This window comes from Hyposmocoma kahamanoa, unplaced genomic scaffold (assembly GCF_003589595.1).
Source record: "Hyposmocoma kahamanoa isolate Upper Pololo Valley unplaced genomic scaffold, ASM358959v1 172862, whole genome shotgun sequence".
NCBI classification, from domain to species: domain Eukaryota; kingdom Metazoa; phylum Arthropoda; class Insecta; order Lepidoptera; family Cosmopterigidae; genus Hyposmocoma; species Hyposmocoma kahamanoa.
Window position 1 is genome coordinate 1 of NW_020653628.1, and position 16724 is coordinate 16724.

General features: G+C 34.8%; 1 protein-coding gene across 1 annotated transcript; it reads right to left on the reverse strand.

Annotated features, from left to right (window-relative positions):
- Positions 1-4640: 4640 nt before the first annotated feature.
- Positions 4641-9093, reverse strand: LOC113225763 (hemicentin-1-like; the record flags this gene model as incomplete). The annotated part of the gene is made up of 7 exons (XM_026458173.1): positions 8981-9093; positions 8446-8659; positions 7668-7799; positions 6845-7003; positions 6086-6188; positions 5356-5461; positions 4641-4799 (listed from the first exon to the last, which is right to left on the reverse strand). Coding segments are annotated over exons 1-7 (882 nt in total), but the record flags the coding sequence as incomplete, so codon positions are not given.
- Positions 9094-16724: the final 7631 nt, after the last annotated feature.

Here is a 16724-nt window from a genome sequence, read left to right on the forward strand (position 1 = left end):
ATCACGTCCCGCCACACCATAATGGCGAAGTTTCCTGACCAGTGTATTATGGTGCACACAATCAAAAGCTTTTGAAAGGTCACAGAATACACCAATAGCATCATGTGAGACTTCTCATGCATCAAATATATGATTAATCAACTCGACACCAGCGTCGGTTGTAGAGCGACCCCGAGTGAAACCAAATTGTTTAGGAGACATTAAGTTATTACTATAAAAATATGCACACATCTGATTTAAAATATTTTTTTCAAATATTTTACTGAGAGTTGGTAGTATTGATATAGGTCTGAAATTGGTGGAATACCTTTCCTTCATGAGGTCAGGAAAGACACCATCATCAACACATTTATTAAAGAGACAGGCTAAGTAAGGCGCAATACAATCAACTATAGAACTAATTACTCTGACTGAAAGACCATCAAGATCAACACTATTTTTTATGTTTAAAGATTTAAAGGCTTTAACAATTCTCGTTTGGAAATACATGACGGAACCTTAAATTAGTGATACTAACTGCATTATTTTCTTTTAGTAAGGATTAAGGAAGCGGCGGTGGGAGATGAATTTAACGACCTAGTAGTCAAAATTGGAATGTCAGTAAAAAAATTTTCAAATATTTTAGCAACTTCTGCATCTGTGTTTACAATTTTGTCATTAAATCTTAGTTGAAAATCTAAGTTACGAGGTTTGACGCCTCCAGTTTCGTTGTTTATAATATTCCAAGTCGTTTTTACTACATTCGCGCTGCTTTTTATTTTATTATTTATAAACATTGCTTTGGCTGCAACACAAATACGTTTAAACATTTTCGAATATTTCCTAACAAAATCATTAAAACTGTTACTAGTGTTATAAGTCCTTTCATCGTAAAGATCATATAGTCTTTGTCTACTTTTGTGAATTCCCACAGTCGCCCAATCACTAAATTTCAATGAATTATTAATAGTTATGATTTTGGACCTAAAAACGTTATCACGTTCACTTTTGACTATGTTGAAAACTGAATTATACAATTTATTGGGATCGTTAACGTACGGAAGTTCAGTTAGTTTAAGCATTACATTATTTCTATAAGCTTTAAGTCGACCATTATTTATCGGAACACATGATATCCTTTTTTGGCATTTTGTCAACAGTTATATTAAAAGTGGCCAATTGACCGCAGTGATCAGAAGTTAATTTATTTATAATAGATTTATTACTAGGTATGGCGTTAGTATAAATGTTGTCTAAACAAGTGGAAGTAGTAGAAGTTAGTCTAGTAGGCACCAAAAAAAGATTCACAAGATTATAACATTGGAAAAATGATATGAGCCTACTGCTAGCACTGGAATCTTCTAATAAGTTAACATTGAAGTCACCACAAACAGCAATATATTTATTTGGATTATTTAATTTGCCTAAAACTTCAGCTAATCTTTTTTCAAATAGTTCGTAAGATGAATGAGGGGGTCTGTACGCGCTTAATATAATAAGCCGTTCAAGCTCTATGCAGGATATCTCAATAGATAGGCTCAAAATATCTGTACGTTCTTTAAATTTTAAATTATTTTTAATAAGAATTAAAGAGCCCCCATGAATAGCTTTTTCTCTGCTGAACGAACTAGCCACCTGGTGATTGTTGAAGCTAAACATGAACTAAAGTTTTGATAGAAAGTGGTGTTCAGTAATACAAAGAATATCAATATTATTACAGTTAATAAATAATTATATTTCTAAGTCTTTGCCTTTCATGCCTTGAATATTTTGATGCACCAGGTTTAATATACAATTTATTTTATTTCTGTGTGTTTTAGGTTGGTTTTTTACTGTCATTGTGTTGCAAGAGTATCTCTCTGTTGTCTTATTAATTAATTTAAATAATTAGAAGTTGAATTATTTTCAACAGAATGATTATTGTCAGTAAGCTGACCTATGTCAACGGACTGCTCAATAGAAGCAGCCGGTCTGGTAGCCAATGATTTGGCTGAATTATTAATATCATATGATAGCAACTCTGCTATCTGTCTCCTAAAATAACTAGTAAGAAAGTACCTATCTTTAGTCAAATAAAAATATTTACTAATAAAATTATTAGTATCCATAAAATGAAATTTACTATAATGAAATGTCAAGCTGTGTAATTTTCTATTTAAGTTATGCCTCAAATTATTTTCACTTGTTGTGAGGCTATTGCTGAAGGGAAAAGCTAACAAAATAATTTCTTTTATATTAATTAAATTATTTAATTTTGAAAAATATTGTATTACCTAAATCTTTTTTGTTACATTTTCCTCTTCTGCCAATTAAAATTATTAATGAAGTGTCTTTGTCAAATTTAGTTGACAAAATATTATCTAATATTTTACAGTATGTTGCATCTGGCATGCAAATATTTGTTAATTTTATTCCTAGGTGGTTAAGTTGCAAACCTATATTTTTACCCATTTCATCACAATATACATAACAATATTTTTTTGAATTTCATTTGACCTAGTTATTGACAAAGAGGTATTTTTATATTCTAAACAAGATTCCTGCAACAACAATAAGGAGGGATCAGTGACACACACAGACAGGGAGGATTGTGGTTTTCTTTCTTTGCAATTGTAACTTGATTATTTGTTAGAGACTCAAATCTCTCATTATTATACATATTTACATAAATCGAATAAATTATCCATAGCCTGTGTGTGCTCCTTAATCTCCTGTTGCGCAGTTTCATATTTCTGTGTTATTAATTTTAATGAATTGCGTGTAAACATTGAAAGAATTGCGTGCAAGGGCTTCTTCGAATGCGCTGCTGCTTTGGTCGAATCCATCTACCACTATTTGTAGCTGGTCTCTTTGGTACTGTACCTCCGTAATTTGTATAAGCAATTCAGCCACTTTTTAATTGCCTATTCCTATCTAAAATGTCCAATATTTCCTTTTCACTACCGTTTCTTTCTGTTAGCAATTGCTCATTCAGTGCTTTTGCTGTTTTGAGTTCTAATAAAGCGTGTTGGAGTTTATCCTCCAATTGACGTTCCGCAGCGGCTTTGCGTGTAAACATTGTTTATGCTTTTGAAAAAGAAAATGAAAACAATTTGAAAAGAACGTTAGCAAGAAAGACAGCTGATCGAGCGATTACTAAATAGTCAGGTTATGTTACTTACAATTTATCCGTACCAAGACTAAATATTAGACAAAATAACCACTCTTAAGTTATATTATAAGTTTAACTACCTGTTTATCTTAATAAATATGGAAATAATTACGAAATAGCATAGAATTAAAAAAAAAAATTCGTAACGGCTATCTTTCCAAAGTGACTAGAAAAATGCTCAAATTACCTTTAATCTCGATAATTACTGTTGCAGTTGTGTAACAATGAACTTAATTGATAAATGTGCTTTGCAACCACGGATATTATTTCACATAAGACACTTTTTGAAAAGTAATAGGCCGGTTAACCTGACGGTTTTCAACGTCACTTTGTTTACTTATTAAACCTGATCAAATCACTATGTATGCACTTAAAAACTGTATAAATATATTTTGTAATAATATTATTCAGCAATGAAATGAGGTTTTACAAGAATAACATGATAAAAACAATTAAATTAAGAAATAAAAATACGGAACACTTAAGTTTACAACTTTTTTTTTTTCATTTATTGCTGGCCATGGAAAATAAGTTTACAACTTAACGGCTGTGTTGCCAGCACCGTGTTCAGCTTATTGTATATACACAGCTTATTGTATATTGTATATATACCTACTTGAAAGAGGAAAATCCATGGGATTGGTTTTTTAGCTCGTTCAGTTTTTTTTGGTATTAAAATAAATATTTATTGAATATCATGATGGATATAACTATATTTTTTGTGAAAGTATTCCACTAGTTTATTATTATTATTGATACTAAACACAAAGAATAATTCCTCCGATCTGGGGGTCTACTCCCGTTCTCCGTCCGAAACAATTAAATAAAACTGTCAAATAAGTAATATTCGAAAAAAAATAAAAGACAAGTGTCAAGTATGAAGCTTCATTCGCATCACGCGTCTTTTCATTTCGTCAAGTATTGCTTATTTGGCAGTAATTGTTTCGGACGTATGTCGGGCGGAGATCGAGAGTAGACCCTTTGACTGGACTCGTGTCTGTTGACTTGCCGGGCATAAATACTTCAAATGATAAATGTTAACAAATTCTTATTTCTCTTAATGGCAACCCCTAATTTCTTTGCTCATTCTTCCCAGCGCAATCTGAATACGACTGTTTCAAGTAGATACAATTTGGTTACATATGAAATAAAGACATTTTGAATACAAATCTGACGACCTCCGCAGTCGAGTGGCTCTCACACCGATTTTCATGATGTCGCCATCTCTGGGGTCCTGGATTCGATTCCCTGCCGGGTCAATGTTTGCTTTAGTTACTCAGGGATCAGAACAATGTATATGATATGATTGAGTTTGCTCTGCCGCTTCTTATTGAACAAAATATCGGCAGTATTTTCCTACGTTTTTACGTGTGATGAAACCTGAACTTGCGAGGTTGATATGACATCGAAAACGTACGTATTGGGCAAGCGTGAGTCGTGACCTAAATCCTCCTTAGAGTTAATGATAATGATGGCCATTATTTAATTATACAAAGTTTAGTTACGTTACCGAACTGGGTACTGGCGGCCTCTCCGCAATGTTAACATCAAATACAATGCTCAAGGTGCCTTTTTGATTGTGGACTATGCATTTATATTCGGTAATGTCGTCGTCCGATCGCATGGTTAGTAATAAGGTGGACCGTAGACGATCTTCGCTTGTGAAAACCTGAAAAAGAAATAAAAATCTTGTATAGTTTGATTTCTTTAATTTTAGGCTTTTCGTCTCTGGAGCCATGGTAGCATAAGATTACATTTTTATATTATGGATTATTAAAAGGAACTTATTTAGAATTATTTTTTGGAAACCGCTAAAGTTCCTTTTATTCATATTAAAAATAAATGAACTGTCATCTTGAAAGAAGATTGCGAATTATGTAATAACCGCATTATACATTGGCAAAATCATCAGTTCTCATATTGATGGAGCCATAAAAATAAAAAGTGAAGTGAAGTATTAACAAAACTGGCTTTGCGGATTCATAGCCTGCATTATCAGATAAATATTATGTACAGATAAATTATTCATAGCTTAAGTTACAAGATGACTGGGTACCTACTATATATTGAGTTAAATTCATTCCCTCTGCTTCCATATATGGAACTTTTGAGTTTTAATTGTTCCACGTGGAATTGTGTACACGGAACTACTATTGGGAACTATTGGGAATAAACCATATTGACGTTTAATAAGTTATAAATTTGTTGTATACTAATTGCCTTACCCTGTCCACATCTTTGATTGGAGCTGCAAATTTCGTTTTTTTGTTTGTTTTGTACCACTCAAAAGTCGGCAACGGGTAGGCGATCACACGGCAAGTTATATTTTTTCTGCAAAAATGAAAATATTTTTGCTATTTTTAAGTGCAGCCAGATTAAAGAAGTCTGTGTAGGGTTAAACATATACGGCAATAAATTTAGTAGCAGTGGAGCCCCTTGTGAAAGAGTGCGTCTCAATACTACCTATTTGTTACTTTTTATTTTACCCCTTACCTATTTCTACTGCCAAGCAGTAGGTAATGTAGGCATTTCTGCGTCCTGATTTTGAAGGGTAAGGGGTGCTGGTGTAATTACAGGCAAATGGGACGTGTCGACATGTGCGGACGTGTCTCAGGTTGACGGACGCAGTGGCAGTAGGGACACACAGATCTTTGCGATCAAAAGCTCTGAGTGCCACTTTTTATCATAAAAAAGTGTGTTTTAAATGAGTGAGGGAAATTCGTTTATCTCCTCTAGGAGACAGTTGTGATATGATGATGACGTAAGTATTATTTTCTTGATTTTTTAACTTAACGTTATCAGGTGCTGCCCCTTGTTGAGCGCCAATTTTGATGAATATTGCCACCGAAAAATTAATTTCTGAACGGATGTAATTTCTATATTACTATAATTTTATTATCAAATCTCTTAAAAGGACTAGAAATTAATTATTAAGAGAAATTATACAATTCTTACTCTTCTTCCATAATAGCGTATACTTCATTGTATTTAACGAGATTATTTCCTGTGCTTATATCAGCTGCGGCCTCGGAGTCCTCTACATAAGGTATTGGTTTATCTGAAAATTGAAATGGCGCATACCTAAGTTTATTTAAAAAAAACATTTTATTTTAATCAAAATTATTTCGACAGACTGATTGCTCTAGTGAATAATAATAAGTATAAAATATTTCCCAGATACACAGTTTTCTTATATTCGATTGAATATATTTTAGTAGGATTTCTAGGTAATTTTTGATAAAATAAAATAATTATTCTGTTAAAGGATCTCATTCACTGACTCACTCATTAGGTCACAGGTAAATTGTGTGGTTTTAATAATTTGTAGATATTAATTAAAACATTTGACAACAAAGAAATTATAGAAATATATAGAGACTTTTTATATTTGTGTACTGTATTTGTAAACGAAATATTGTTAAGCAGATAAGTAGGCAAAAATCGTTATAATAAACACTTGTCACAGCGATATTAGAGCTACCAGTTTATTAGCTCTATAACTTTTATATATATAATAAAAAAGCCCGGACAAATATAAAAATCGGACTATTATTATTCAGCAAATTAAAAGTTTCAGTCAGTTGTATAGTGCCAGGTGAATATAAAGTCGAAAAAATTGTAAAACTTGATCTAATAAAATAAACCTAGTTATATAAGTACCCAAATTAATGACGTCAAAAGGTCGAGGATACTATTCAATAAAGGTTAACTTACGGTGTACAAACAGCCTAATGGTATTGTTGGTGTAATGTGACAGGGCCTTTTGTGTCACTTTGCACATGTACGCGCCGGTATCTTGAAAATCTACCTTCTTGATCTCAAGCGAAAAGGTGATATTGCCTCTTTTGTTCAACACGTACTTTGTAGGGTCCTCTGAAAATTCGAATACAATTTTCGTTAAGTTCAAGAAAATAAATGTAGGAATGACAGCCGTGCATCCTATCGCACTGGTCTAATATGGTGATCAGCGATATTCAAAAAATATTTTAGTATTGTCGAATGGGAGAAACATATAACCCAAAAAAGGTGGGGTCTGAATAAGTTAATATTTATATTTAAAAGAGCGGTGGTAGCCTAGTGGAAAAAGGGTTTCCTGCTTCTCAATTGATAGGTCGACGGTTCGATTCATTGTAACCTACCTAGATCTAGGACCTAGGTATTAGGTACTTTAATTTCTAAGTTACATTTATGAGTGTTTAGTAACAATCTCTGGTTAACGGTAAAAAACATCGCAATGAAAGCCAAGCGGTAATGGGAGCATTAATGCATTCCAGTTTTGAATTCCAGGATAAGGGTGCTGGTGAAATTACAGGCACATAGGACTTGTCGACTGATGTCTCAGGGTGATGGGCGCAGTGGCAGTGCCCCTCAGATCTCTGCGATTTAAAGCTCCGAGTGGCACAGCAACTGCTGTGGACAGGCATGTCGCTTACCACCAGGCGCACGACTTGTTCGTCCCGCCACATGGTATCATAAAAAAATCTTTTGGTAGATGCACTTTTCTCTTTAATCATTAGTAAAAGTAAGTATGACGTACCTGGGAGTGGTACGTTGTCTTTGTACCAATGTACAACAGGTTCCGGATGACCGTATCCTTCACATTTTATTTTAGCAGTCTTGCTCTCGTCAATATTAATATCGCTTTGCGGCACATCCAACTTGAATTTTTCTGTTAAAAACATTATTAATGTTATGAAAATTTTCTCCCTAGATATTTATCAATTCCCGCTCAAACGTTGTCGTCTCACGTGATAGTCTGCATCAAAGACTCGATTTTGGCCTACAATTTTGTCTTTGACTGTAGGTAAGTATAGTGTTGGTGAATTACATGTGAGTGTGTTGGGAGCATGTGTGAGAGAAGTGTTTACTGAGAACACTAAAATACTTAGTACTACTTAATACTATTTTTTTTAGGGGTATATGTGAGAGGAGTGTTTACGAAGAACAGTTATTTGTAGTTAATTCTAAATAGTTAATACCAAATTTTATTCATGTTATTATAATATATATTTTTTGATACATATAGATAAGCCAAGCGATAATGTGAGCATTAATGTGTTCCAGTTTTGAGTTCCAGTGTAAGGGCGCTGGTGAAATTGATGGCACATGGGACTTCTCAACATATGTCTCAGGGTGACGGCCAAAGTGGCAGTGCCTCTCAGGTCTTTGCGATTTAAAGTGACAGTGACAGAAGTGGCACTGCAATTGTTATGGATAAGCGTGTCGCTTACCATCAGACGCACGACTTGTTCGTCCCGTCACTTGGTATTATTAAAAAAAAGTTGTTTTGGATGCGAATGCAAATGCATACTTACGTCCAACCACAATTTCTAGGCTTTGATTGAGATCTCCTGCCTTACAAGTCCATAAGCCACTGTCCTCATACGTAGGTGGGAAGAAATAGAGAACAAGAATTCTGCTGTTATTCGGCAACATCTTCAGTTCAGTATATACCCTTGAATTGTCTAGTCCATTTCGTTTTGCTTGCACTTCCTCTTCCTTAGGAGATACCCAAACAATTGGCACAGTCTGGAATAAGCAACGTGTATTCACTTTGAAAATAAGCTTCAATTTTTGTCTTAGTCACGTTAGGTATTTATGATTCAGCGATGGAACCGATTCGAAGAAAATCATTACCATCTGCTAATAAATTTTGCCGAGGTTACCGAGTCTAAGACAACGTAATATGGAAACAGAGCGATAGCGATTTGTAGAGTCATGTTACGTGTTAAGTTTGACCTTTTCAAAAGTCTTATAATGTATAAAACATGTCTAGTTACTTACGCCTCGGGTTGAATTTACTTTTAGGTACGAGGATTTCGAGTACTTTCCTAACAACTAAAAACTTACCTCGCTCATGCTCTGGGCTTTACAATAGAGAGCTCTTTTCACACCGACATCCAGTACCGATGTCCTCGTTAATATTTCTAACTTGGGTTCGTCTTCCTCGGCAAACCCTGTAAATAAAAATTAAAATATTTCAATATTGAAAGAATATAATGGAACAAGAATATAGGGATAAAATAATACAATAAAGAAACAAGTACCTATATAATAAAACCGACAAGTATTTTCTCATCTCGTGATTATTAGTGTCAGACAAATACAGCTAGAAGATAATGTAGTAGGTACAAGTCAACATCCGAAATATTTTTTTATTTATGATACCACGGACGTAATGAACAAGTTGCGCCTGTCCATAGCAGTTGTAGTACCACTCAGAGCTTTAAATTGTAATGAAAGATCTGAGGTATTACTATTACGCCTATAACTCTGAGACTAAAGTTTAAAAATCCCATGTGTTTGTAATTTCACCAGCACTCTTACTTACCCTTCAAAACTGGAACGCAGTAATGCTCACATTACAACTTGGTGGCAGTAATAGGTAAGGTAAGCAGTACTTCCCTGGGTGAAGTTTTTCACAAGGAGCTCTAGTGCTACTAATGTGTAATTATATATAGTTCTAACCAACACTATACGTACCACATAGTAGCAGTAGGGCTCCCTGTGAAAGAGTTCGTTCAGGGAAGTACTGCCCTGACCTTACGTAACCTTATCTATTTCCGCCGCTAAGCAGTAGTATTCCGGTTCTGAAGGGTAAAGGTGCTGGTGAAATTTTAGGCACATGAGACTTGTCAACTTGTGTCTCAGGGTGACGGGCGCAGTGACCGTGCTCCACAGATCTTTGCTATTTAAAGCTCTGAGTGGCACTGCAACTGTTATGGACAGGCGTGTACCTTACCATCTGGCGCACGATTTGTCTGTCCCGTCACTTGATATCATAACAAAAAATACCATTGTGTTTAAATGGTTCTATACTGTTTAGATTAACGAGTTCTCCGCTAGCAATAATTCAACGTTTGCCCAAAAAGGTTAAGTACGAAAGTTGACCAAGAGCTAAGTCGGCAAACTTCGTCTTAATGCTAAGTGGCATCCATTAGCTTGCAAGTTTTACGAATACCGTGGCCCGGTGAAATATTCACTTAGTCGACTACTGAGATTTCACACAGCGACAATTACGGCCGCGAACTTGATAGTAAATAAAAAGCAAAAAAGGTTGACGGAAATAAATCGTGACTGGGATAGAATCTGTTGTATAGAAATAAACGTCCCATTCTTAATTTCTTCCTTTGTAGCCATGGTATATATATTAAACAAAACCATCGTCTTGCTAAGGAGAAACCGAAAAAATTTTGGTGTTCGTAACGAACAATTTTCAAAAGAAACCCTTGTATTATGTTTGAAGGCATAATTTATTAAATTTATTTAATAAAATTCCTGGTAAGAAACTTTTAATTATATTACAGCTTTACACTGATACAAAAGATTTGTTACAACGGTCTGTTAATGGAAAGTTTGATATTTCATTCCGTTTAAAGTCCCAACTAACTACAAACACAAATGGCTGACTTTAGAATCTCTCTTTCGGTAATAATATGAAAGAAAAAGATATCCGAGGATAAGCTGTTTGTTTAGTCTGCAGTCTATGGGGACTCTTCGCAAGTTTTGAATTAAGTAGATAGTTTGTTATACGAACGATAGTGTTTTTTTGATAATAATAATAACGCATACACTCATAGTCCCGCGCTAGGGAAACGCTGTATCGCGGGTGCCACAAGCATAGACTACCACAAAACATTATTTACTTCCAAAGTGTTCTAATTTACTATGGGCGGCGGTTACCATTTTTATTTCTTGAACCGTTTGACTGTTTATCAGTGTGAATACCAAGATTCAACATTACTGAAACAAAAAATCTGCCACAATTTCTTCATACTGCACCTTACATATACTATTCATTACTACACATTATATTCATTGTCTATTACACATACTATGCCAAATTTTATCTTCAGATACCTAACAGTCTATTACCTCAGTTCAATTCCTTCACAAACTTCATTATCTACTTAAGCAATTTGTGGGGAAAGGATGACTTGAAAATGCAAAATAAAAACAAAGCCATTTTGTTTTGTATTCATCCGTTGTAAAATTAGGTTCCATGAAGAATGTTAAACACCCGAGTTGTACCGAAATTTGTTTTAGCTTGTTTCGGTGCCGAGCAAACAAATGACTGTGGTTCTCTCCCCCACAGAATTGGAAAAAAACCCTCGGATAATTTCCTAATATTCAGATTTTTATTAACTTTTCGTGCCCCAGAGAACAGTCACAATTTATAAAAATGTACGACATACTAGTTTTGAGGGAGCACAATATTCTGTGCCAGCAATAAGCAAAATACGAAGTTTCACTTTTTCATTGACGCCAGGGAATTCATTCCTTTTTATATAAAATCGCAAATCTAAGATTTCCTAAGACTAGAGTGATATCGCTTCCCAAGAAACCTTTCAATCGAGTTTCAAGCTCCGAAAATTGATTTTACTGGGTCGACATCGCTTGGGATTTGCGAGAATGTTTTCAGTGACTACCTCTTTATTAGTTCGACGTCTGGGACTTTTTAGTTCAGATTTATTATCCTTCAAAGAGAAATGTAGTAAAATAAAAGTTACTTTTCCCATTTGTGGCAAGCAAAATGCGTGTTTGCATGACTTCAGATTATAGCCGAGGTATTGTTAGATTTGTCTGTATCTCCTGATTGTTATAGGATATATTTTGTGAGAATAAACGATATTTATATTATTTTTAAAAAGTCGAGTCGTTCGTTCGTTTTCGGGGGGCCTGAATAGGAATATGTGCACGATGAAATTTCTCTTATATTAAATCTCTTTCTAATAAGGCCAACAATTAAGGCACCTAGCGGGGACCGTACTCGTTTTGATAACAACCAATGTACCTAAGTAAGTTTTAATGTAACTTTGGTCACTGTATCTTTCAATAGTGAAATTGTGTTTAGTAAGTTAGTTATGTTTTATTTACTAAATGCATCGAACAAAATACTTTACATCATTGTGTATTTCAAACTACCGAAAAGAATTCGAGCGCTTGTTTCTGTTTACAGATTTTTGTGCAGTCAGGTTTTTGATTATATGAAAATTTGCTTGTGTTAAACTATTAGAAATTCAGAGGTCAATGTGTGCGTAATACGTACGATTTTAAAGTAATACTATTATTAAAAGAGCGTTGAGCCCGTACAATTAAGTCCAAAACTTGTTTCATCAATCCGGATGGTCGGAACAAGATGAATGATTGCGATTATGTGTATATAAAAAGGCATGTGGGCAGATTTATTTTGGCTTAGGATTATAATTGTGGTTATAGTTAGATCCATATTATATAGGGAAAAACCATGTCACCGTATCTTGCTTTACAACTAGTTGCTTATTTGATTTTAAAAACATTGACACCGCTGCTACATGGGCTGGGTTGTGCTCTGGACTCCGTAGGCTGGGACTACTATGGACATTGCTCGAGCTCTTCTTACGACAACACATAGGAAGGGATAGTATTGAAATCCTTCTTATTTTGCATCTTGCAGTCTCCTTTTGTGTATGACGTTTCTTCTATAATGTAATATGTGGGATTCATTCTGAATAATCAGACGTAACGGTGAAGTATAACAACGCGACGGCAGGCAGTGTCTGATGCTAGTGTGTTTTGAGTAAAAATCTTCAAGTCATGTGGCAGTATTCAGTTTTTGCAGTGGTAGTTCAGAAGTTCGTAGGTTACGGTTAGTTGGGTCGCTATCTCATATTAGGTTGCTCGTACCAGTAAGGTACTTGGAATGACATTTGTAGGGCTAGCACGATAGGGCGCAACTAATGCGTAAACGACATAAAGTGCGAGATACTGCTATTCTCGCATAGAGATCTCGCGCTTTATGTCGCTCTCGCGCAAGATGCGCCTTATGGGCGCGCGTACACGCTAAGAAATTCGACGTGTCAGCTACAGAAAAGATGAGAATGGTTTCGTACACGACAAGATCTAGCCCCGAAAACATGTGTCTGTTGCAGACGAGAAAATAATGAGTATACACGATACGAATGCTTTCGGGCAGACGTGTGTAGTGCAAAATAGGGTCGGGTTACGAGTCTTCCAGTGGGAAGAAATATGTTGTTGTATATGTTGCCTACTAAGCAACACCCGTCCACGCACATAAATGTTCGTTTACTGACAATGCACCTCACACTGCCTTATATAATAGTGTTAGAGCGCGTCGTGTCGAGGGTAGACAAGATTTTTTCTCGTCCGGCGCCGAGGCAGTACACAGTTCGTGTGTAGAAACGAAACAAATTTTTGCATAGACCCGGCGACTTTTCTTAGAGTGGACACTCGCCTTTATCGTGCTAGCCCTACTGGTTAGCGACGTATAGTGAAACTGGAACTGTGTTAGATAGTGTCTTTATTCGTACATGGTGCAAATAAAAGTAAAATAATAATTCCATTACAATATGAAAAATCTTATGCCTACTCAACATTTCCTTCAATATGCAATCTAGTTACCTATTAAAGACGTCACGTTGCTCCAACATACATACAGACAAACACCCGTATAAATATATTTTATTTACTTAGATGTTTTGCACGTGTTGCACCGTCCATGATCTCGAAGGGTCCATTTAAAATCAAATAATAAGCGAAAATCTTAAAACTTTAAATCAAGATTATTGATGCTTAATAATCTCAGTACAGGGTAAAAAAAACCGACCTCAAAAGTCATTCATCCCCTAGTTAGCCGCTCTTAGAGGTGGAATATTTTCTTCAAATTTAAATGGGACCACTTCTGAGTTACTCTATTTCCAACAAAAAAAGAATCATCAAAATTGGTTCACAAATTGCGTAACGTACATGCAAAAAAAAAAACAGTCGACTTGAGAACCTCCTCCTTTTTTTGAAGTCGGTAAAAAATAAATGAGTAATTAATATGTTTCGAATATTTCTTTCATGAGCTTTCTTTCATTCTACAATGATGCGAGTATCATTGCACTATTGTGTACGACTGAAAATTTATTTTTAATCTCTATATAAACATTTTCCTACAAGTAATTAGAGTTTACTTCGTTGTAGATTTCGGATCAACAAATTTTTACATTTCGACAATTAATTAACCCGGTAAATGAGGAAATTTTTTAAGGTCAGGCACGAGCCTACAATAAATTCAATTTTCAAACACCTGGGATTGCTGTGTACGGTTCAGATACCAGTAACGATTTTTGATCGAATAAAAGCAAAGTAATTGACATTTTTAGCGAAATTTAATTAGTAACATGTCTGGAATCTACAACCTTCTATAAGATTTTTTTTATATCTTATTCATAGTTTCAAATTTACTGTTCAGCAAAATCAGCGTGCCTAATTAACAATTTTCAAAGAAAAAAAGACTTTGGGAGCCAATATCAAAACGCAAATGCTGTCACAAAGCAGGAGGGACGAAATAATACCTACTAAAAAAAATATGATTACCAACGTCGGATGGTCGTTAAAAAAAGAATGTTGCCAAATGTATATAAAAAAAAACACGTGGATGTTTACCTCCTGGGATCCCCTTTTAACATGCGTCCCAAAATAACTAGATACTCATGAAGCTACCGACGGACTGAGTATAAGTAAACACCATTACGGAAAACGTCTCTGTCTTGTTGTCAGAAACCTTGTCTGAGATATGAATAAAAAACATTTTTAATAAGTAAACAGGCAGTATTAAATAAAACTTAATTCGCTTGTAATGTCTATTTCTTGAGTCAGAGTATAAAGGGAAAAGATACAAAAGATTCCGCGCATATTTATATAAATTTCTTCCAGCCAATACTGCCTTTTTCCATCCTATAAGCAAACACCACACGAGGAAATAGTTTTGGCGGTATTGGCTATGACCAATAATAATACTAAAAGATGATAACAGATGGCAGATTACAAGCACAGGATATTGTGGCGATACAGTCTATTGCACTAAGAAATAATAATTAGCAACACCGATATAAAGGTAAAATGGCACCTGTAACACCACCTTTTTGGCTTGATGGGTTTATTCCGATGCCGTAAAACTAATATTTAAAAAAATCTCAACAATAACTACTTTCAATTTGAATTTATTTTGAGAAGGTATAATGAATTACATGTAATATGTAACAGTCATGTGTGATGTCATGAGTTATGTGTGAAAATGAGCGAGTGAGAAGAGCAAAACAGAGAGAAGTGAGCGAGAAAAGTGTTACAAGTGTGTGAAAAAAGTGATACTTTTCAATAACCATTTTGTTCGAATTTGATACAATATACAATGTAGTATGCAGAATGCGACCTGATCATAGTTGCACCTAACAATAAATAAAACGTTAGCGTCTTCCCATAAACATATGAAATAATTAAAAGAAGAAACAAACTCAAAACATTGCAATTTTGTGATTTAAAGCTCTGAGTGGCACTGCAACTGTTATAAACAGGCGTCTAGCTTACCGTCAGGCGCACGACTTGTTCGGCAAAAATGAAACAAATGTATACTAAATTGATAATTGCTGAGGCGTGAATAATCGTGCCATCCCTCATCATAATAAAATTGCATTTTACCAACTCGTTAATTCAAAAAACCTTTCGTTAATTCAACGACTAAAACGGAATTTTCCTACGGGCGTTGTTTGAAAGTTGTTTAGCGGGGTTAATATTGAGATCGTCTCTCCATTAAGTAGCGTTGTATTTTGAATATTTAGGCTCATTTAAGGGTGTAACTGACGTAATTTCGCCGACGCTTGAGGTGCGAAGTAATACCTGTCACGATGATTTATTAACAGCATCTTATTGGTAGCTTGCCTCTCTCGAGGCGCGGAGGCTCGCGAGGACGGGGTTATTAAACAGTAATATAAGGAGGATGTATAACATCCTTGATTGATGACAGATAAACAGAAATGCTACTAATTGACGCCTTTTCGCGCTTTTCATGTTCAACAACATTATTGTATTGTAATTACATAGGAACATGTGTTAATAAAAAAGACAGTATGATATATATATTTTTTACCAAGTGATGGGATGAATAAGTCGTGCACCTGGTGGTAAGCGACACGCAGCAGTTACATCGCAAAGATTTGCCACTGCGCATTTGGCAAGTCTCATGTGCCTGTAATTTCACTAGCATCCTAAACCTTCAAAAGTAATGTTCACACAGTAATGCTCACATTACCACTTGGCGGTAGAAATATGTAGTTAAGGTGGTAGAAATAAGTGAGGAGTACTTCTCTGGACGAACTCGTTCACAAGAGCTGCGTTTCTTCTGCTATTAATTACGGATAAATCATGTATACGTGAAGTCTAAGGTAAAATTACATGTTATACAATGTTATTTAGAAACGTGGGTTCATAGGTTTTCGCGATTGTTACACATTGGAAATGAAGCTATTTTTTCGGATCAAATCGCGTTTATTTTTTTTTTCGGTTACGACTTGGCGTTACGTAATTTTTCGAAAAATTTCAAATAATGGAAATTTTTCAGAAAAATATATGAAAAATTGGAAAATTCCGAAAAATATGAATTGAAGACCCATATTATGTTCGTTTTATGTTTTAAAGTTATGTTTAACTTTTTTGTTTTGTACACATGTCACGAAAATTTATATAAACATTGCTAAATGTGTCGAAGGATTTTTTCTGAATTTTCGATCTTTGTATTAATAATTATAACAAACTAGTGGAGTAATTTCACAAA